Genomic DNA, 22,493 nt, shown 5'->3' with positions numbered 1-22,493 from the left:
AAAGCATACATACAGAAAAGATGAGGAGCAAAGAGCGCCACTTTCTTTAGGAAAGGGATAACTCAATGACATGGCCTAGGTCTCAATCTGATTAAAAAATGGTAGAATTAAAAAAAAAGGGGTCTATTATGAGCAATGAGCAAACTTACAGAACTAGCGGAGCTATTTGCTAGGATCAGCTTAGGCTAGGCACCTGGAACGGAGCGGCACAGAGTTCAAAGGCAGCAGGCTGGCGTTATTTGGGGAATCTCTCTTCCGATGCAAACTGCAAAGTAATTTATGCTTTTTGGACAGCTTACGCTAAAAATTGCGATATAAATTAGACTTTACCCTTAGTAAGTTCTTCTGGACAACAACCCTCCAACAATTCCCCTTAAAAAAAAAAAAAAATAGGCCTCTAAACATCAACAAAAAAGTGTCACCCTTATTGTGTACCTTATTGATAAACAGTATGTACCGCCTGTGGACAAAAATATGGGGCATGAAGAATAGTAAAACTCCACCCCACAATAATTTCCTTTAATCTGTGTGGGGGATATTTCATAAGACTAGAATATTTAGCTTGGTACACTGTTCTGTGGTTTGGGTAGGTGACCATCCTAAAATCTATCAAATTTTACTCCAATTTGGAATAAAATATTGATTTAAAGGGGTAATCCAGAGAAAAAATAGTTTTTACATCAACTGGTGCCAGAAAGTTTTACAGATTTGTAAATTACTTCTATTTAAAAGGCTCAAGCCTTCCAGTACTTATCAGCTGTTGTATGCTCTACAGGTAGTGGTGTTTTCTTTCCAAGCTGACACAGTGCTCTCTGCTGACACCACTGTCCATGACAGAAACTGTCCAGAGAAGTAGATGTTTTATATGGGGATTTGCTACTGCTCTGGACAGTTCCTGTCTCGGAGATAGATGTCAGCAGAGAGCACTGTGTCAGACATTAATATAACTATTTTAAGTATCCATCCAGTATCCATTAAAAGTAAGCCAAGCAAGAGGCAGCTTAGGGAAATAAAAACATCTTGGGGGAGATTCATCAAAGGGTGTAAATTTTAGACTGGTGCAAACTGCCCACAGCAACCAATCACAGCTCAGCTTTCAGCTCTGGTGAAAGAAAAGAGGAGCTGTGATTGGTTGCTGTGGGCAGTTTGCACCAGTCTAAATTTTACACCCTTTGATAAATCTCCCCCCTTGAGTAAGGTTTAGCTACCAATGGTGTTTTCTTAGCAGTGTTGTATTCTTTTAATGGAGCATTGTTACATTGCTGAGGCACCTTCTTGGAGAAGCAGTGATTTATGCAAACAGCTGATTAATGGCCATCCTTATACTGTTGAATCTACAATCTCAACAGAAGGATGGATCAGGTGCTCACATATAGCCATTTCTTTAATAGTGCCTAACATGTCTGCCAAGATGCTCTAAATCACACATTGCGTGACACTGTTATATACGAGTTACATCTTCTTCCAGTCTGTAGAGTCCTTTTTCCTGGAGTTTTTCCTTTAATTGTGTAACACCATGTACTTTGAGCTACAGCAACACATGGCCTAATATAATCAGCATCTCATCAGATTCAGTCTGGACTGACAAATATGGTTTTATTATGTCTGACTATCATGCTGTAAGTGGTTACTATCTGCCAATAGATAGCACACTTCTGGCACCATTACCAGATCCACAGAAAATGAACCTGTCCTATCTATAGCTCATGGTGGAGGAGGGTGTGCTACTCCTGTACATCAGATTGTCAATGTGCAACTTCTGCACCAATATTTGCTTCGCTAATGAATGACATTGTAGTTTTGAGAACAGAGGGGCAGATTGTGAGAAATTTTGCTCTAGGTGCAAACACATTGATAAGTTTCCAACAATGTAGAATCTGCAATGCTGCTGGTCATATTTGATCAAGTTAGCCTTGACCGTCAGTTTGTCTACAGGTAAAACATATGATAGGACTATGGGGGAGATTTATCAAAGGGTGTAAAATTTAGACTGGTGCAAACTGCCCACAGCAACCAATCACAGCTCAGCTTCAGGCAGTGCTGAAAGGAAAGAGGAGCTGTGATTGGTTGCTGTGGGCAGTTTGCACCAGTCTAAATTTTACACCCTTTGCTAAATCTCCCCCTATGTGTCTATCCTATGGCATTTCAGATATTATGTACCTAATGAAGTGCATTTTACTTTAATAGAAAATATTCACGTAATATTGTGTTTGATAACGTTTTGTATATGTAAGGAAGGGGAAGATTACATTTTTATGAAATCTCTACACAAGAAAGTGACTAGTTGGTCTCATGGATCATATGATAAGAAATTAAACACACATTTTTTAATAAAAGAAATGTAACAGTTGTATTGTACATATGAGACACTGACTAAACAATATTTGTTGAGCTATCTAGAAATGTGCTTTAATATATTTTTATTTAGCGTTGTATATAAAACTGGCTGAAATTAGTATTCCCAGACCTCTCATATTAACCCCTAGTTAAGAAAACCTGCATTCAGCTATACATCCCCCACAGCAGGGCACGTGTATCTTTATATGATGTCCATTTTAAACAATAAGCTAACTATTTATTACAAGCTGGGTCCGCCTCATCATGAAACTCTTCTTATTGGGGGTCTCTCTGCTCCAGCTAATAACAAGCAATCCCAAGCATGGGACCCCCTTCTATGACAAATCTTTCTCAATAGGGCATGTGTGGAGGGGCTGACTTCATGTCCCATTTGTAATATTACCTGAATTGTCAGCGGTAATAAAAGAAGTTGTATCCCAGACCCCAGTCACCACTATAATATTAGAAGAGAATCCTCGCTCTCAGATGCTCACGTAGTTCCATGAACTCTGTTGTCACTATGTACTCTCCGGTCTTCGGTTCATGGAATCGTTTTCCTTTGACATCTGTTTTAAATCTGGAATGCTCATAAAAGTTTGTCTTAACCCAAAAATAAATACTCAATGGTTTAGAAAAAACATGCATCTGAAAATAATAAAACGACAATCTACGCTTGTATCTTTTGCCTAAGGGAATAATAATCCTTCAAAGTTAGTGTTGAAGGAAACTAAAAGAAGCTCTAACACCTAAGAAGTCTCCTTGTTAAAAAGCACCTGCTATGTCCTCAACAAAGCCGAACTGAAACTAGAAGGAGCATCCTAGACTCCATCTTGCCAATTTTCTGCACAGGGTCTGTTATGTTCTGACATTGCAGGACTGAGTTAAGCAGGGCAATAGGCTGTATAAGTCACCACCAACCCAGAGTGTGTGGTATTTGATTACCGCAGAAGTTGGATGTAGCTCTAAGGTTGCCTGGAAAACATGGATATTTCTGCAGCCAGAGGTAATCAAATTTTTGGACGGACCTGAGCATGCCCGAGATTCTCTCATCTCTAATCATCACTTCTTGTGGTTTATAGATGTGCCCGCACAAATCATGTCCAATTGTAGATGCATTAAAGGGGTATTTCAGGGAAAAGCGGAAGATCGTCGGTTTTGAATAGAGCGCCGGGTCGGCAAGCGACCTGCAGCTCTATTTATTCCTATAGAGCTACGGAAAAAGCCAAGTACATCGCTCTTCCAGCGTACTTAGCTCTTTCCAACACTCCATAAAAATGGATAGAGCTGCGGGTCATGTGTTGACCTGGGGCTCTATTTATAACAGAGCCGACGGGGTCTGATATGCAGATCGTTGGGGGGTTCAGGTGTTGGACCTCCTACTTTTCACAAGATAGGGGAAAACTTAATTTTCCTGGAATACCCTTTTAATGGTGCCCAGTTATATAGATGCCCAGTGTTAAGGGGATGTAAAAAAGGACAAATGTTGCCCACCTGCTAATCTATGACAAGTGTCTGCTATCTGTTCTTGGTATAGGTGTTGTTTGAGAACTCTTCTCATCATTGGTATATCTGCTTTCATATGTACACACATAAAGAAGTTTCTATGTTGAAAAATGTATATATTATCATGATTCTAGTATGAGGGCTCATGGTCTCCAGTCAATAAGTGGCATGTTCGGCTGTCACTGAGCCCTCATCATGAGCTCCTCCAGGGACTTATCTCTGTGGTTATCATAAATTAGGAGAACTTCTTTGATGTCATCCTGCTGGAACCCCATGTCATTGAACTGTAGTAAGAGACGGAGAAATTCTGCAGCCTGTACAAGAAAAAAAATAATGTTAGGATGCCTCTAAGTTGGCTCAGGTACAGTCTCAAAAAAGTCAAAAGCAGCATGGCACATTATGCATTAAGTAACATACAGAACAGACATATTTAATGGCCTTAACTTCCACAATTGGTTTATTTAGCTTTGTCTATAAACTCCTTAATCTGGTAGGATTTTGTCTTTTAGGCCCTTTAAGGGGGTTTTCCAGGACTTAAAGGAGAAGTCCAGGCATTTTGAAAAGCTGGCAGGGGGAAATTTAATCAGGTGTAGGAACTCACTGCTCCTCGTGCCAACAGTGAGCGGTAAGATCGGCCTCGGGACCCCAGTCAGAGATCATTTTCCCCCAAGTGATGACGTTACAACTCGGGGGAAAATGCCTGCCCAACTGATGGACTGGCCGCTGAGCCAATCAGTGACTGGAGCAGCGTCCCGCCCCAGTCACTGACTGGCTAAGCAGCCAGACCATCAGCCAGGTCGTGACATGTACACCCCGAGATCCTGGAGCCCTGCGGGGGTCCAGAGACCCGTCACGTCGATCACCACGGGCAGGGGGAGAATGCTGCACTTCTCCCTCCTGTATTTCCACAAGAAGTATCAGTATTATACATTGGCTGTAGCTTAACCCAAAGCAATACTCACAGCATGTATTTCAGAAAAACACTGTTCCTTCCCGAGATCATTATAGTACACACTTCTGCATTACATTATATAATATGAACATTTGCAATCTTTAATGTTCATCTCACCTAGTTTATAGTAACAAAAAGTACTCAATGGTTTATATAATGCTGGACAATACTGGATGCTTAAAACTGACACTGAGCACTGTTCCAGACTATGGTATTATTTGCTACGCATTTATTTAGGGATGAAAAAAAGTAAAACCCTGTTATGAAAAATGTATTGCTATCTGCATAAGAGCTCATGGGTTGGATGACTTTAGCACAAAGTCTTTAAAGTCAAAGAATCTTAGAACATAGACTGCAAGTAACACATGAAACCATGTCTTTATCCCATTGTGCTGCCTACTGGACCTTTGTGGACCTCTACATCTACACATTGCAGCATGAAAACTACAGGTAAAGATAGCAAATGCTGCACTGCCGCTATAATCTCATTTATTTCCATCTTGAGACATTAAACTCTTATACGGAGGCTTTGCCTTGTATTTGAGCATGGCCCAGCCTACCCCCACCATTCCCTACCCTTGCAGACTATTTTAAGGCACCCTGTTAAAAGCCAGGGTCTGGAAGGATTTCACTTCAGAGAGATTATTCCGCTTTATTGTGTAACTTATTAAATCAAGATGAGGACGCAGAACTTCAGTATTAACTCCTTTCAGGCATAGGTGCCAGAAGTCTACCACATAGACAAGCTAACAATTTGTACCTGTAAAGGGTTAACCTATTTTGTTAGGATTTAACTCTCTAGGGTTTGGATGACCTTCAAGTAGAGAAGTCAGCCATGAATGGTGCCAGCATTGCCAGACCCCTTTGATACCCCTGTGCTCATGACGGCTCATTCCTCAGGGATGCGGGTGGAGCAGGTCCCCGCTGGCGGCTAATACCCCTGTCTTAGCTGTAATGATTTTCCTGATTGATGGTCTCTTTATAACATGTTAAGTCCGCTTCTAATAACAGTACGGACTGATGGATACCAAATATATGACTCACTTTCCTATGCAGTTAACTTCTAGCCTCACAGCCTACAAAGCCCAGTTATTTCACTGTTTTATTATTCACACAAGTGACTATAGAGTGTTTTTTCCCCACAAATCAATCTATCTATCTATCTATCTATCTTCTATCCACCTTTCTCCTATCTATCTATCTATCTATCTATCTATCTATCTATCTATCTATCGTACGAGAAAAGCACACATTCACAGGGATAAACCCTTTCAGCAATATAACCATATAGGCTAATTCATCTAAGTGACAAACAACGTCAAGGGCAATTTGGGATGAAGGTAAGCCCTAGGAAAGCACTGTGAATACAAGCCCTAAGACATAACCACTTCAATGGGCTGTCTTATGAAGATGACCCCTTATGAGTAAATGCTGTTGCCCCCATTGGGATGATCCATGTAGGTTTGGCCAATCAACTTTGATCACCAGGGGAAATCCACATCTAAGGAGGTTGTGTGAAGTGCAATTCTAGTATGACATGATGGTATATGCAGTGATGCATAGATGGGCTGAGTTCACCAGACTACAAAATAGGCCTATCTGATCTGGGTGATAGAAGGGTGTCCAACGTAGAGGGCCGACCTTTATGATGACTATGTCTAAGACAACCTCTTGCCCTGGAATTGAAGAAAAATAGAGAAAACTAAAATTTATATTTTTATTTAAAAAAGAACACATGGGATTTTATGCTGTAATTGTGAAATACAGTATTTGGCCCTGATCGGCTGGCACTTCATTCCACATAAAAGGAATAGGAAGTATGGTGTGCATTATGATCTGGTTGTTCATACCAGTCATGGTGGTTATGTAATATTTAGCTTTTTCTTAAAGATACAAGGGTCACTGAAACCTAAATACATGAAAGGACTGAAGTATGCAGATTTCCTGCACCTTTTCTAAGGGGTTATTCCATTATTAGGAATTCTGCCATTAATTGTAGGATAGATTTGACCTAAACTTATCTCTAAAATGGGGCTTGTTTAACCCTGTGTCATATGGAGAGGAAGCCACTGTATTCAGGTGGCAAATTAATAAATGAAGAGCTGGATTCATTTAAGGAAATGGCAGAGCTCACTGTGCTATGCTATACAGTATATGTAATGCTCATTCACTTCAATGGGAGTAAAACACAATAATCTTGGCTGTCTCCTTGAACCTGGCCATCTCTTCATTCATTCATCACCTAGAAGCATGAGCTGCAACAAGGTCAGGGATTTATGTTCTGTAGAAAGATACAGGTCCCAGGGATGGATTGATATCTAGGCTTTTATAGAATAACCAATGCTATAAATGGCTAAGATGGACTTTTCACCATATTGCTTTGATACATAGTGATACATTTGTGGTGGTGATAATTAGTGGTGGTCCCACCATTCTGTGTTGCTCGCCTCTCTGCAGTCCATTGCAGTAAATAAAAGATATTAAAACTGATATGAATGCACATTGACATCTCATGGTGCTCTGACACTGCTCAATCAGTGTTTTATAGAAAATAAATCAGCTTTTAGGCTATGCTCACACAACAGGAAAATGACGGCCGTCTTTATGGACAGTCATCATTTAATACCCACAGACAACTTTTTGGGTTATGTTCGACATAATGGATATGCTGCAGATATTCATATCTAAAAATTCATACCCACCCTGTGTGAACATACTCTAAAAAAGACCTACCGTTAAATGAAAAAACAATTAGCTGTCAACTTTTTGAAGATCTTTTTCTACCTTTTGCTATAAAGGATAATGCAATTTTTTAGTATATTTTGTACCAAAGATTTCTACTATTGCCGAGTGCAGCTGACTACAGTTTGTAATACAGTAAAAGACTGATGTACTATTTTATACCAGCTAAATGTATGCAAAAGGCACACTCATTTGGCCAAAATTTTCATAATGGTGGTCTCTGGGCCTGGCATATACAAAAGAACTTGTCAACTATGACCGGTCATTTTAATTTCCATCTAAGAAATCCTAGTTAAAATTCATCTGCTTTTACCATGTTTAGTTATGATACCTAAGAGGTTTCTTACACAAACATGTCATCTGAGATTTTATATTGAGTTATATTCTCATTAACTTGTTGCTCTTCCTACACCATATAATTTTTTCTTGCTTGTCCTTTTTATTTGACTTCCTGTTACTTGTTTCCATGGCCTCATGGCAGATGCTACATTTTCTTCTCATTTCTTGTATATGCTGAACCCAGAGTCCAAATACAGTGTGAACCTAACCTTATCGTGTACTATAAGGATAATTAATTTACCTTTAGGGTGCCTTCACACCACCTGTATTGCAGCAGAAAATCCGCTGCAAATCCGCAGCAGATCCGCAGCAGATTTAACTAAATGAATGAACACAGCCTTAAATACGCACTGTCAAATCCGCTGCGGATCCGCAGCGGATTTGTAAGTGCGGATTTGATGCTGTGTTCATTCATTTAGTTAAATCTGCTGCGGATCTGCTGCGGATCCGCAGCGGAATTTCTGCTGCGATACGGTAGGTGTGAAGGCACCCTTAAGGCTAGAAGGATCAGACCTGCCTAGTTAATGATTTACACTATGCAGGAGATTTATCAAACATGATGTAAAGTGAAACTGGCCCAGTTGCCCCTAGCAACCAATCAGATTCCACCTTTCATTTTCCAAAGAGTCTGTGAGGAATGAAAGGTGGAATCAGATTGGTTGCTAGGGGCAACTGAGACAGTTTCACTTTACACCATGTTTGATAAATCTCCCCCTATGTTTTTTTTCCAGCCGTTTGTACAAAAAAATGGATGAAAATGGATGCATAAAAAAACGGATGAAAATGCATCACTTTTTTTAACGTACACAAAAAAGTGGTTGACTTTTGTGTATACTGAGAGCCATAGTCATTAAGGTCTATTTGATAGGAGTATCAAATGGGCCTCACTATATATATCATCCAAATAGTGATGATATATAGTGAGGCCCATTTGCTCCTCTGACCCTAATGACTATGGCTCTCAGGAGTTGGCTGGGGACTTTCTCACAGTCTCTGTCTGGTCTCTGATTTGGCTTCATACAAACAGGAAATGAACAGTTTTCCCAGACATGTCATCGTAGAAAACTGCAGAGCCGGCACACCACAGCCCGTTGACACCAAGCATAGGAAAAGCTAGTGTTATCTCAGAGGATTAAATTACATTACATGGTTTTTATCATTTACAAGCCTTATGTGTGTTCATATATTATTCTAGGAATTATATTTGATGCACAATAAAATTAACTATTTCACTGATGAATGACAGCTGGTACAAATAAGGCAAAGGGTAATACAGAAAAAGCTGTAAAAATGGGAAACCATGCTGTGGAACAGGAATAAGATGGACTAGGAGTGAGATGGGAAGTCATTTTATGGATCAGGAGTAGGATGGGGAGCCATGCTATGGACTAGGAGTGAAATGGGGAGTCATGCTATGGGATAGGGGTTAGGGGGTTATGCCCTGGAGTAGGAGTGAGAAGAAGAGTCATGCTATGGGATAGGATCGAGATGGGGAGTCATACTATGGGATAGGAGTGAGAAGGAGAGTCATGCTATGGGATAGGAGTGAGAAGGGGAGTCATACTATGGTATAGGAGTGAGAAGGAGAGTCATGCTATGGGATAGGAGTGAGAAGGGGAGTCATACTATGGTATAGGAGTGAGAAGAAGAGTCATGCTATGGGATAGGAGTGAGAAGGAGAGTCATACTATGGGATAGGAGTGAGAAGGGGAGTCATGCTATGGGATAGGAGTGAGAAGGGGAGTCATGCTATGGGATAGGAGTGAGAAGGGGAGTCATACTAGGGGATAGGAGTGAGATGGGAAGTCATACTATAGAGTAGGAGTTAGATGGGGAGTCATTCTATGGAGTAGTAGTGAGATGGAAAGTCATGCTTTGGACTAGGAGTGAGATGGGGAGTCATGCTATTAAATATGAGTTAGATGGGGAGTAATGCTATTAAATAGGAGTTATACGGGGAGTCATGCTATCGACTAGGAGTGAGATGGGGAGTCATGCTATGGACTAGGACTGAGATAGGGAGTCATGCTATTAAATAGTAGTTAGATGGGGAGTCATGCCCTGGACTAGGAGTGACATGGGGAGTCATGCTATGGACTAGGAATGAGATGGGGAGTCATTCTATGGAGTAGGAGTGAGATGGGGAGTCATGCTATGGAGTAGGAGTGAGATGGGGAGTCATGCTATGGAGTAGGAGTGAGATGGGGAGTCATGCTATGGACTAGGAATGAGATGGGGAGTCATTCTATGGAGTAGGAGTGAGATGGGGAGTCATGCTATGGACTAGGAATGAGATGGGGAGTCATTCTATGGAGTAGGAGTGAGATGGGGAGTCATGCTATGGAGTAGGAGTGAGATGGGGAGTCATGCTATGGAGCCAGAATGAGTTGGACAGGCATGCTGAAGGCCAGGTATGAGATTGGTAGCCTTGCCGGGGACTAGAAATTAGAGGGGAGTAATATTCTGTATCCTGTTTCTCTTTAGGGGCAACACCCCTATAAAAGACCAGTTTTTTGTGGGGTCGGTTCAAAGATATTTTACTATATACACCCCAAAAATGCTGCCCCCACAAAAAAAAGCCCCCATAAAAGGTTCCCATATGGGTTTGTTGATGGGAAAAAATAATCCGTAATAATTCTTGGAAAGCAGTGATGCATAAACGAAATAAGAAAAACGTTTCTCCAACACCCAAAATAGAATCATCATCAAGCAGTTAAAAATACGCCAGTACATCTCCAATGAACGGGCAAATAGAGAAGACAAGGAAATATTTAAGTCACAAAGGTCAAAGAATCAGTAAAAGAAAGCAAGTGGTCTGGTTTAGTTATGGGTGAATGGTTAAACGGTAAGTCGCACTTGTTTTATGATACACTTGGGACAATGAACAGACATTGTTGACAATACATAATGGGTTAGACCATTCCACTGCATCACCATTATTCTGCAGATTAGTGGCTTTACCTTTATCTCGGAATTCTGGAACATTTCCATCGCTTCTTCCACTTGTGCTTCCTCATAGCCAAGTTTACAGAGGCGATCTGTGGCTCCCAAGTATCCCAGAACCTATTAAAGAAAAAATATTATTAGCAAGTACTAAGTGGGTATGTTTTTTTGTACCCACAAAGCTGTTTTTGGTTACTTATTTTGCTTTCTATGTCATCACGTTAATGCTGCCTGAACCATGAGAATATTGGTGCGGACCCTGACAGCTTTTGCCCACCCCTCCGGCCTTGACTGGTAAATTTCTCCTTCTTTGGGTAAAGGAAGAAATCTATTAATCAAGGCCAAGGTTAATTTCATGGGGAGATTAGAACATGAGTCTTATTGGGGACATGGACTATATGAATGGTGACATTTCTGTATAGCACTGTGGGATGTGTTGCCCCTATAGGAGCAACATACACAAATATATAATAAAAAATATATTTCAGGGGTAAAACAAATGATTTAAATGTTATTATTTTAAAGTTTGAAAATTAAGAAATAGGAAAATGTTATTCCTGTAAAGTAGCAGATAGTTTGGCCCTTGGAGGTAGCCGAATCTGGAATGTAGTCCTTAGATCAGAAAAAGTTGTGCACTCATGCTCTAGGAGGAATTCATATGTTCTGTGCACAGTTGGTATATATGGACGGACATTGGATCTCCCGGCATCACCATTCATTCCGATGCCGTGACCTATGAAGCTGCTTAAATCTTTGCGCTACTGCACACTGTGTCAGTACTGTAGCATGGCGATTTAAACTGTTTCGGAGTCCACATCTGCACATGGACCATAATAACAAAATATGTGAATGCCCCCTAATGCTGGTTTCACGCTGGTTTTTTGAGCCAAAACCAGAAGTGGATAAAACAGGAAAGAGAAGTACAAATCTTCCTTTTATATTTACCATCCCAACTTCTGCCTTTGGTACATAAACTGCTGCGTAAAGCCAGTATAAACCAGTGTTCCTCAAGCTGTCTCTCCAGCAGTTGACATACTACAACTCCCATCATTGTCCAGCTGTACTTGTTAGGTTACATAGTAACATAGTAACATAGTAAATAAGGTTGAAAGAAGACAAGAGTCCATCAGGTTCAACCTAGGAAAATCCTACTGTGTTGATCCAGGAAGGCGAAAAACCCCTATGGGGCAGAAGACAAACGCCCCACCCCAGGGAGAAACTCCCCCCCCCCCCCCCTCCCCCGACTGCAATGGCAACCAGAACAATCCCCGGATCAACGTATCACCAGAAATCTAATGCCCATAACTTGTAATATTATATTTTTCAAGAAAAGCATCCAGGCCTCCCTTGAACTTATTTACTGAATCAGCCATGACAACATCATGTGGCAGAGAGTTCCACAGTCTTACCGCTCGTACAGTAAAGAACCCGCGTCGATGCTGATGATGAAATCTTCTTTCCTCTAGACGTAGAGGATGCCCCCTTGTCATTGTTACAGACCTAGGAGTAAAAAGACCACTACAAAAATCTCTGTACTGTCCATTCATATATTTGTACATTGTGATCAGATCGCCCCTAAGACGTCTTTTTTCTAGCGTAAATAACCCCAAGCGTGATAACCTGTCCTGGTACTGTAACCCACCCATTCCCTTAATGACCTTTGTTGCCCTCCTCTGCACCCGCTCTAGGTCAGCTGTGTCCTTCTTATATACCGGTGCCCAAAACTGTACACAGTATTCCAAGTGTGGTCTGACCAGTGATTTATAAAGAGGCAAAACTATGTTCTCATCTTTAGCATCTATACCTCTTTTGATGCATCCCATTATTTTATTAGCCTTGGCAGCTGCTGCCTGGCACTGATCACTAAAGTTGAGTTTACTGTCCACCAATACCCCCAGGTCCTTTTCGGAAGTAGTTTTACCCAGTGTTTTATTATTTAGCACATAACTGTACTTATTATTTCTATGGCCCAAATGCATAACCTTACATTTATCCACATTAAACTTCATTTGCCATTTCTCCGCCCAAGCCTCTAGCTTCTCCAAATCCCTCTGTAATATGATATTATCCTCCTCTGTACTGATTACTTTACCCAGTTTAGTATCATCTGCAAAAATGGAGATTCTGCTCTGTAGCCCCTCTACAAGATCATTAATAAAAATATTAAAAAGAAGTGGACCCAACACTGACCCCTGCGGTACCCCACTAGTAACTAAAACCCAATCTGAATATGTTCCATCAATGACCACCCTCTGTTTTCTATCACACAACCAGTTACTTACCCATTTGCATACGTTTTCCCCGAGTCCCAGCATCCTCATTTTGTAGACCAACCTTTCATGCGGCACAGTATCAAATGCCTTTGAAAAGTCCAGATACACAACATCCACAGCCTCCCCCAGGTCCAGTCTATAACTTACCTCTTCATAGAAGCCGATCAGATTAGTCTGACAGGACCGATCCCTCATAAATCCATGCTGGTGCTGAGTCATAAGATTATTTTCATTAAGATACTCCAGTATAGCATCTCTTACAATCCCCTCAAATACTTTACCTACTATAGATGTTAGACTTACGGGCCTGTAGTTTCCAGGATCACTCCTTGACCCCTTCTTGAATATTGGTACCACATTAGCTATGCGCCAGTCCTGTGGAACAATCCCTGTCGTAATAGAATCTTTAAATAATAGGAATAACGGTCTGTCTAACACAGTATTTAATTCTTGCAAAACTCTAGGATGGATACCTTCTGGGCCCGGTGACTTATGGATTTTAATATTTTTAAGGCGTTTCCCCACTTCTTGTTGTGTTAGGCAGGTGAGATTTATGGGAGGATTAACATTATCCCTAGTCATATCGTCTGTTATGGGATTCTCCTCTGTGAATACAGTAGAGAAGAATGTATTTAGTAGATTGGCCTTTTCCTCTTCCCCCTCCACCATTACACCCAGATTATTTTTGAGGGGACCAACATTTTCGGTTTTAAGTCTTTTGTTATTTATATAGGTGAAGAACATTTTGGGATTTGTTTTACTTTCTTTGGCTATCCTTCTTTCTGTTGCTATTTTTGCTTCTTTTATTTGCGTTTTACACATTCTATTCTTCTGTCTATAGTTGCTCAATGCTTCCCCACTACCTTCTTGTTTTAGTTGTCTGAATGCTTGTTTCTTATCATTTATTGCACCCCTTACAGCTGTAGTTAACCACATTGGATTTCTCTTATTTCTACTACGTTTATTCCCATATGGTATGTGTCGTTCACACGATTTACACAGGATGCTCTTAAATATGTCCCATTTCTCTTGAGTACTTTTATTTCTGAAGGCATTGTCCCAGTCTATGTTCCCAAGGTCCTCTCTTAGTTTTTGGAAATTAGCCTTCCTGAAATTTAATGTTTTTGTAGCCCCTCTGCTAATCATTTTATTGAAGGATAATTGAAAACTTACTATGTTATGGTCACTATTACCTAGGTGACCCACCACCTCTATTTTTGATATTCTGTCGGGTCGGGTCTATTGGTTAAGATCAGGTCCAGAAGGGCCCCCCCTCTTGTTGGTTCCTCTACTAGTTGGGAAAGGTAATTATCTTTTACTATTTCCAAAAACACGCTTCCCTTCCTGGAGCTGCAGGTTTCTGCTTTCCAGTTGATATTTGGGTAGTTAAAGTCCCCCATAATAATGACTTCCCCCTGCTTCGCTGCCGCATCTATTTGTCTTATAAGAAGATTTTCTGATTCTTCCACTATACTTGGCGGTTTATAAATCACTCCTATAAGAATTTTATTATTCTTCGTCCCTCCCCTTATTTCTACCCAAAGAGACTCCACATTATCATCACATATATCCTCCCGCAGAATAGGCTTAAGGCATGATTTAACATATAGACAGACCCCTCCCCCTTTCTTATTTTTACGGTCATTTCTGAATAGACTATAACCCTGGATATTAACGGCCCAGTCATAGGTCTCATCCAGCCATGTCTCGCTTATCCCCACTATATCATATTTCTCTTCAACCATTATGAGTTCTAATTCCTCAGCTTTATTAGTGAGGCTTCGAGCATTAGTATACATACATTTAATATATTTGTCCATATTCCCTTTCCTTTTATCACTAGTGACTATTCTAACCCCTCCCGCCGCTCCACCCCCAGTTCCATAATCTAGGCCCAGCTCTCCATCTACTCTGTCTTTACTTACTATATTGTAGTTGCCCTCCCCCCCGGTCCCTAGTTTAAACACTCCTCCAACCTCTTAGCCATCTTCTCCCCCAGCACGGCTGCACCCTCCCCATTGAGATGCAGCCCGTCCCTACCGTAGAGCCTGTAACCGACCGAGAAGTCGGCCCAGTTCTCCATGAACCCAAACCCCTCTACCCTACACCAGCTCTTGAGCCACTTATTTACCTCCCTAATCTCCCGCTGTCTCTCAGGTGTGGCTCGTGGTACAGGTAATATTTCGGAAAATATCACCTTGGAGGTCCTAGTTTTAAGCTTCCTGCCTAAGTCCCTGAAATCATTTTTAAGGACCCGCCACCTACCTCTAACTTTATCATTGGTGCCAATGTGCACCATGACTGCTGGGTCATTGCCAGCCCCTCCCAGTAATCTGTCAGCCCGATCCGCGATGTGACGAACTCGAGCGCCAGGAAGGCAACACACTGTTCGACGATCCCGGTCTTTGTGACAGATTGCCCTGTCTGTCCCCCTAATAATTGAGTCCCCCACTACCAGTACCTGCCTGGCCTGCCCTGAACTCCTGTTTCCCACCTTACTGGAGCAGACACCCCCCTGGCTTTCAGAGGCAGTGTCCTGCTGCAGCAATGCCACCCCTGAATCAACATCCCCCTCATCCGCCAATTTGGCAAACTTGTTGGGGTGTGCCAGATCAGGACTGGCCTCCCTCACACTCTTCCCTCTACCCCTTTTTCTAACTGTGACCCAACTAGCTGCCTCTTCCTCCTGTACCTCCATGCTATCACACTCTCCCCCAGGTTGTAGTATTGCAATAGCTTGAAGAACACTGATTTAATCAAATCACAGTTCATTTATCACTATAAAGACTCGGCCATGGCTTTCCGCAGAACAGCAGTCCTAGACAGGATTCTTTCTGAAGTTTCTTGGTGTGCTGACAGAAGAGGTCTCCTAGCTATAACTCACTATCTAACATCATTCTAATAGGGTTAGACAATCACTAATCTCGCTGCAGAACTAAATAGTTAGAATGGAATGCACACAAGCCCTGATGGCTAAATGGTTAATGTAATAGCATATTTAGGAAATATTCTTGATGCACTTCATATTAAAAGGTCTGGAAGCAAGGCCAGGAGGATGTAATGGAGCCAGGGGCATAAATTGAAGACAGACAGCACTAGAGTAGATGTAAAAAGGCTTAAAGAAACAGAAACTGCTCTTAATGACAATAAAATACTAAAGTATTCAGAATAATAGGTCTTTAATAATGATCTCATACAAAACATATATACTCTTAGGCCGGGTTCACACTACGTATAACACCGTCCGTTTTGTGACCCTGTCACAGAACGGCTGGTGTTACGGAAGATCATTCCGGCTGGTACTGAAGTAATGATCTTCATTTGTGGTGAATTCGGATGCGGGCGCACCAGAGCCGCACGCTCTATTGTGTTAACTGATAGGTTCTCTGCGTCCGCTATTCAATGAATTAATGACATGTCAGTTTTTCGTTCGTCCAGATGGAATCCCGGCCGGAGCCTATACTATGTGTATACACTCCAGACGGGATTCAATTCATTCAAACACAATGTATGTTTTACATAAATCACAGCCGTTGTTGCAAATTGCAACAACAGCCATGATTTATGTAAAACATACATTGTGTGAACATGGCCTAATACTATATGTACACCACAACAAAGTTATCAAAAACCTGGCTGTACTGTTACAGGACAAACCTTGTCAATTACCTGTTCTAAGCTTTGTCCTCCCATTTTCTGCATTGCAATCATAGCTCTACGAAGTGGGTACCCCATAGACGTCACAGCCTCGATTACATCACGCTCTTCTTGGCTAAGAGCAAGTAGGACATCCCCTGAGCAGTCAGAGTAATTCCTTCTTGTAGGTGGAAGGCAGGAATATGGGCTCAGGGACTGTAGGTAGGTACACAAGCAGAAATGACGCATGTCACTAAACAGTGCAATATTATAATGTTTGTTGGCAGAGACTGCAGCCTGACTATAGAATTGGGATCTAGTTGTCGTTAACCCTTTATGGATGCAGCCTATGTTTAGCAATCAGGATGCAGCTTTCTCAAATGTCAGAGAGACATGTCATCAGTTTTGATTGGTCGGGGTCTGAGTTTTCAGATCGTGAATAGAGATGAGCGAACCAGGTTCGGGTTCGAGTCGATCCGAACCCGAACGTTCGGTATTTGATTAGCTGGGGCTGCTGAACTTGGATAAAGCTCTAAGGTTGTCTGGAAAACATGGATACAATGACTATATCCATGATTTCCACATAGCCTTAGGGCTTTATCCAAGTTCAGCAGCCACCGCCGTTCGGGTTCGGATCGACTCAAGCATGCTCGAGGTTCGCTCATCTCTAATCGTGAATGAACCAGAAGCCCCTGTGCCATGGGTCCACTCCCGACTCCCAGCAGAGCTGGGAGAGAACACGCTGTGGGGCGACTTCTCTCGACTTGTTCTATTGATCAGCAGTGGTCTAAACACTTAGACCATAACTGATAACGTCTCTGTCAAAAGTATTTTTTCATGACAGGTACACTATAAGGATCTATATAAACGAAGATTATGTTTATTATTGTGACCCACTCAGAAACTACACTGCCATAAGGTGTCTACATGCATTGCTGTGTGCATGAGCCCTTAGACAGAACATATTAACTAATGAACACAACTGATTTACTAGTACTTATACAGTGCTGTGCCCTTTGGGGCTGAGCAAATTTTCAGTAGGTACGAAGCTAAGCAATTCGTTCCAATCTGTATTCCGCTCATCGAGCTGCAGGCTTTGAAGTGTGCTCTGCTCTCTGCCACTCCTCCCAGGAGCTGGAAAAACATGGATCCAGTCCTGGGAAACTGGGAGAAGTTTTCCAGGACGGGATCCATCTTTTCCCAGCACCCGGGGAGGAGTGGCACGGAGCAGAGCAGACTTCAATGCCCTCAGCCTGATGAGCGGAATACAGATAGGAATAAAGAGCTCATCCCTACTTATAACTGATAAAGGGGATATGCTGTTGTGGCATCTTTTTGTAGCTGATCATGGTTGAAGACAGGATAGCAAACTAATAAAAATACACTGTCTGGTGTCTTTTGTGATTTATCTGTTCGGTTTAGTAAAGGTCAGAGGGTAACATATCACTATAAGAATATATTTTACCGTTTGTGTGGGTTTGTGGCAGCGTATTGGAGGAATGCTGCCAGCACTGTACGGTCTCTTGGAACAGCAGCAGTAGTTAGAACGTGGAGGGGGTGTTGGACTCAATGTGTGTCCGCAGCAGTTGCTCCTTGGGTGGTGACCCTGGGGGATACCTCTGGATTCTGAATTTCCCTTCTGTGGGTGCACTAGCGCTGCAATTCTTTTATTCGCAGCCTCCAGCTCACTCTTAGAGATATGTGATGGAGTTACTGATCTTCTCCTTTTCATGTGGGATGGAGGAGATTCAACATGACAGCAGCAGCACCGTGTAGGAGGACTGGGTACAAATGGAGAAGTACGTGGTCTGTTAGACCAATGAGGTTGCTGAGGACTCTTACACAAACGTGTCCTTGCTTCTCTTTGTCGAGCCTCTCTCTCACTCTCCTCCGATGAAGAGTACTCATCATCCTCAGAGTATCCATCCTCCTCAAACATTCTCTCCTTATCCAGGTTTTCTGCTCCGCCCCAGCTGCCTCGCGGACGACTAGAATTACTATCCGATGAGCTCAGGCTGCTACACCTTCTCATGGGAAAAGGCGGCCGTTGGGGGCTGCTACGTCTGTTTGGGGATACCCCTTTCCTTTCATCCATCAACCAGTATGGAGGTGCAGTGGGACCGGACGTGGGGGCTTTTCGATTGTACATTTTGTCCACCCAGTCTAGAACCTTTCTCTCCACAGAGAAATCGTGCTGCAAAAAAGGAAAAAAAAAAGTTTTATATTTTTCATTAAGCCACCCACAATGCATTGCTCATTTTATGTGTCTCCACAAAGACAAATTTAAAGGGGTTTTCCCATCTACCCCAGATTCAGAGCGGCACCTCTGCTTCCCCTCTTACTTCCTGGTTCGGTTTGGGTGCAAGGGCAGGATGCAGAGGTGCCGAGCTGAATCAGCTCTGTATGGTTATGTCTTCCACTGAGGTTACACACATCTCCAGGGCTTGTGGATTGTATCTGGAGATGTGTGTAAGCTCAGTGGGAGACAGAGGGAGAAAAATCATACTTACCAGCTCCCGAGGTCATAAACACCAATGACGTCACAGCCCGGCCACCGCTCTCCGAGCGGAGAACAGTGGTTGGGAACCTAGGCAATGAGCTGTCAAAGCATTTGCCAAATTGCTTACTTTTACATTCTCTGTTACCGAACAAAAGGATAGGCGATGAGAATGCCCATTTAAAGGGGTTAGAAAAATAAAAACTGCTTTCTTAAAAACAAACAATGAAGAAATAAAAACAGAACCACCCCTGTCCTCAGGTTGTGTGCAAAATTACAATTTTGCTCCAATGGAAGTGAGCTGCAAAACCACACCCAAACTAAGGACAAAAGTGGTGCTGCTTGTAGAAGAAAGCGGCCATGTTTTTCCTGAATAACCCCTTATAATGGATAGGGTAGGACGTGGAAATTGCAGAAAATTCTTGCACCTCTGAGCTAGGGTTAAAACAATAAATCTTCCACATGCCCGAGTCTCTGACCTCCCCCATGTACCTCAGATTGCTACCAGACTCCAATCAAAATATAGACATATGAAAACAATTATTTAATGGATCTGCAACTATAGATCAATGAAAGTACAGAAGGGGACAATGAATCAGAAGAAACATAGTTACTTGTCCTGATATTCTTTTTCTGTTTTCAATATAAGACAAAACTAAATTAATCATTTTAATATATTTATTAGTCTAAGGGTCTGAACACATGTTAAGGGATCTATATGGATTCTGCACCGATATCTTTTCACTACACCCTTCAAATATACAGGAAATTTTCCACATGGATTTCATTCCACGTCAGGAAAAAAGTGACGTGATTTATTTTAAATTATTTGCTTCCAAAAGACATAGGCTAGGATTAGCCTCATTGACGACAATGCTAATCCCAATCCATGGGCAGATCCATGGTGCACCATTATTATATCAACACCCATGCTGGGTTTGTCCGGCAGACAACGTCATCATGGCTTTTGTTTTTACATATGACAAGGCCATTATAATGCACCATGATCCATTATGACAGCGAACAAACTGTGAACCTGAACGTTGGGCATTTGACTCATGGCATCTGAAGAAATTGGATGCTGCCCTAGGGATAGATGGCAGAAACATGATATGAATAAGCACAGGGTGTTATTACATGGGCCGACGGGGGCCCGATAATAACTGTAAACGTGGGCTGATCTGTTAGATTGTTTACTGGGCCCATTACACGGCTGATTATCGTTTAACAAGGGCTGCACGGACATCCTTACCGATGTCCTTGCAGCCCTTGTTTAAACTTTATACATTACCTATCCAGGCTGCAGGGCTCCTCTTGCGGTCTTCTTGTCCCCGGGTCCCGCGCGCTCCAGCTTCAGAGCGGCCTGTCTCAGCTGACGGGCCGCTCACCCAATCACTGGCCGCGGCAGTCCCGGCCAGTGATTGGATGAGCGGCCTGTCAGCTAGTATCACCTTATGACTTCTACTGCATACAACCGTTGTGTCAGATTTTGTAAACCATTGCATGCTCCATCAGATGCCATATTACATAGTTATACATAGTACATGAAGGTAGTAATAGCCGATCTCCATGACTCACCACAGTACACATTAGTATATCGCTGCAGTCTGGAACATTAACATTTGAGAGGTTGACTATACTTTCTTCAGGTGAGGGGATGGGGATGTATCCGTCATACAGTTTGAAGGGGATGTCATCCAGGACACTCATTCCAATGGAGTCTCAAAATAGGTGAGGCCTAAACAATGACAATTGAAGCTCAGAAAGAGGACAGACACTAAACCAGATTTGCTTCATAAATTGGATGAAATTATGTGTAGAATTACTACTAAATAATGTTTAAAAAAATCTATAAAAACTATCTGATATAAAAAAAGAAAAAAAATCATGCAACTGGATCAGGCCAGTAAGGGTGTGGAACGGTGACCAGTAGTGAAAGGCACACTTCAAGGTGATCAGAGTGCCTGGGATCCCCAATTTCCCTTCCTTCTGCTCTGCATTATAATGAAGACGACCCCCCCTCCCACCTCAGCAATAAGCAGTCAGGATGCAGTCTGTTCCTTTACCTTTTTACCTTTAACCAGCAGTAATCCTAGTGTAACATATAACCCTAACATGAAAACAGCTGTTTTCTAAAGTCCTAAACAGTACAGAACATTATCCCCGAGTACTTCTGCTCCATAACAAATTACATGGCCTTCTATTTCCGCTGTGTGTTGCCTGAATGACAAGCAAGATTAAAATCTGATCGCTCTTTAATCTGATCACTCACATGGGTGGCTGGTCATCACCCTCCTGGTAATTCTGTATACACATCAGGCGGCCAGGTGACAATGAATAGGACATCTACAGCTGGGCATGGATATCAGATGGTCTTAGCTCACTCTATATGTCATGGCAGCAAGTTCTGCCATGACATAGAATCCTACGATGATATAAGCTCCATTCAGCAGAACCGTGGTATATTGGGCCTTGCAGCCACAATGCGGATGTTAAAATGTGGTCATAGTATGACTGAATGGAATTGGCCTTAGTTGGTTTCCTACTGTGGATAAGAGGATTGCAGCTCTATAAAGAAACACTGTAGTTCAGTAAAGTAAATTGCACACTAATATATCATTGTGATATGTTTTGTACATGGGACATACAGTACATTATAAACCATATATTCACTACTGGACGCTATATACCCTAACATATATCATAAACCAACATACATGAACAGATAAATAACTCTGCAAAAACATACTTATTTCATCCATTGGAAGAGCCTAATACAGGTGCATGTCTGTATCCTTATTACGGACGCAAATTTCAGTCAACATCATAAGGATCTATGATGCTGGGAGTTCAGGTTACTAAACCAGGGATCAAGCTGGGATTCTTGGCTATATTACAGACACAAAAAGGCCCATAATACTTTTGGATTCTTCCAATCACGGCCAGCAGAACTATGAATGCAGCTCTGGGTTATATAATACTATAAGCATTTACAAATGAACACAATGTTTTCTCTACATTATATATAAAACCCCTAAATAACCCTTAAAGGGGTTATCCAGCACTACAAAAACATGGCCACTTTTCCCCCTACTGTTGTCTCCAGTTCAGGTGCGGTTTGCAAGTAAGCTCCATTTACTTGAATGGAACGGAGTTTCAAAACCCCACCCAAATTGGAGACAACAGTAGGGGGAAAGTGGCCATGTTTTTGTAGCACTGGATAACCCCTTTAAAGTACATTAACGTCAGGCAACACCTTTCAAGTTCTACC

The 22,493-nt window shown here is 42.0% G+C and overlaps 1 protein-coding gene across 1 annotated transcript; it reads right to left on the bottom strand.

Annotated features, from left to right (window-relative positions):
• Nucleotides 1-3,326: 3,326 nt before the first annotated feature.
• Nucleotides 3,327-20,948, bottom strand: UBAP1L (ubiquitin associated protein 1 like). Its single transcript, XM_069964318.1, has 5 exons — nucleotides 20,801-20,948; nucleotides 18,191-18,919; nucleotides 16,759-16,941; nucleotides 10,835-10,936; nucleotides 3,327-4,154 (listed from the first exon to the last, which is right to left on the bottom strand). Exons 1-5 carry the CDS (start codon nucleotides 20,930-20,932, stop codon nucleotides 4,020-4,022), a joined length of 1,281 nt encoding a protein of 426 aa, XP_069820419.1. The 5' UTR covers nucleotides 20,933-20,948; the 3' UTR covers nucleotides 3,327-4,019.
• Nucleotides 20,949-22,493: the final 1,545 nt, after the last annotated feature.

This window comes from Dendropsophus ebraccatus, chromosome 1 (genome assembly GCF_027789765.1).
Source record: "Dendropsophus ebraccatus isolate aDenEbr1 chromosome 1, aDenEbr1.pat, whole genome shotgun sequence".
Classification (NCBI taxonomy): Eukaryota; Metazoa; Chordata; class Amphibia; order Anura; family Hylidae; genus Dendropsophus; species Dendropsophus ebraccatus.
This window is presented reverse-complemented; position numbering and strand designations above follow the sequence as displayed.

Excerpts from the sequence above, each read along its gene's own strand:
- UBAP1L (XM_069964318.1), bottom strand. The coding sequence starts at position 20,932 with ATGAGTGTCCTGGATGACATCCCCTTCAAACTGTATGACGGATACATC. Across the intron at positions 16,942-18,190 it reads GCCACAAACCCACACAAACG|TCCCTGAGCCCATATTCCTG; the intron begins GTAAAATATATT and ends ACCTACCTACAG. Across the intron at positions 4,155-10,834 it reads TCCAGAATTCCGAGATAAAG|GCTGCAGAATTTCTCCGTCT; the intron begins GTAAAGCCACTA and ends TTTCTTGTACAG.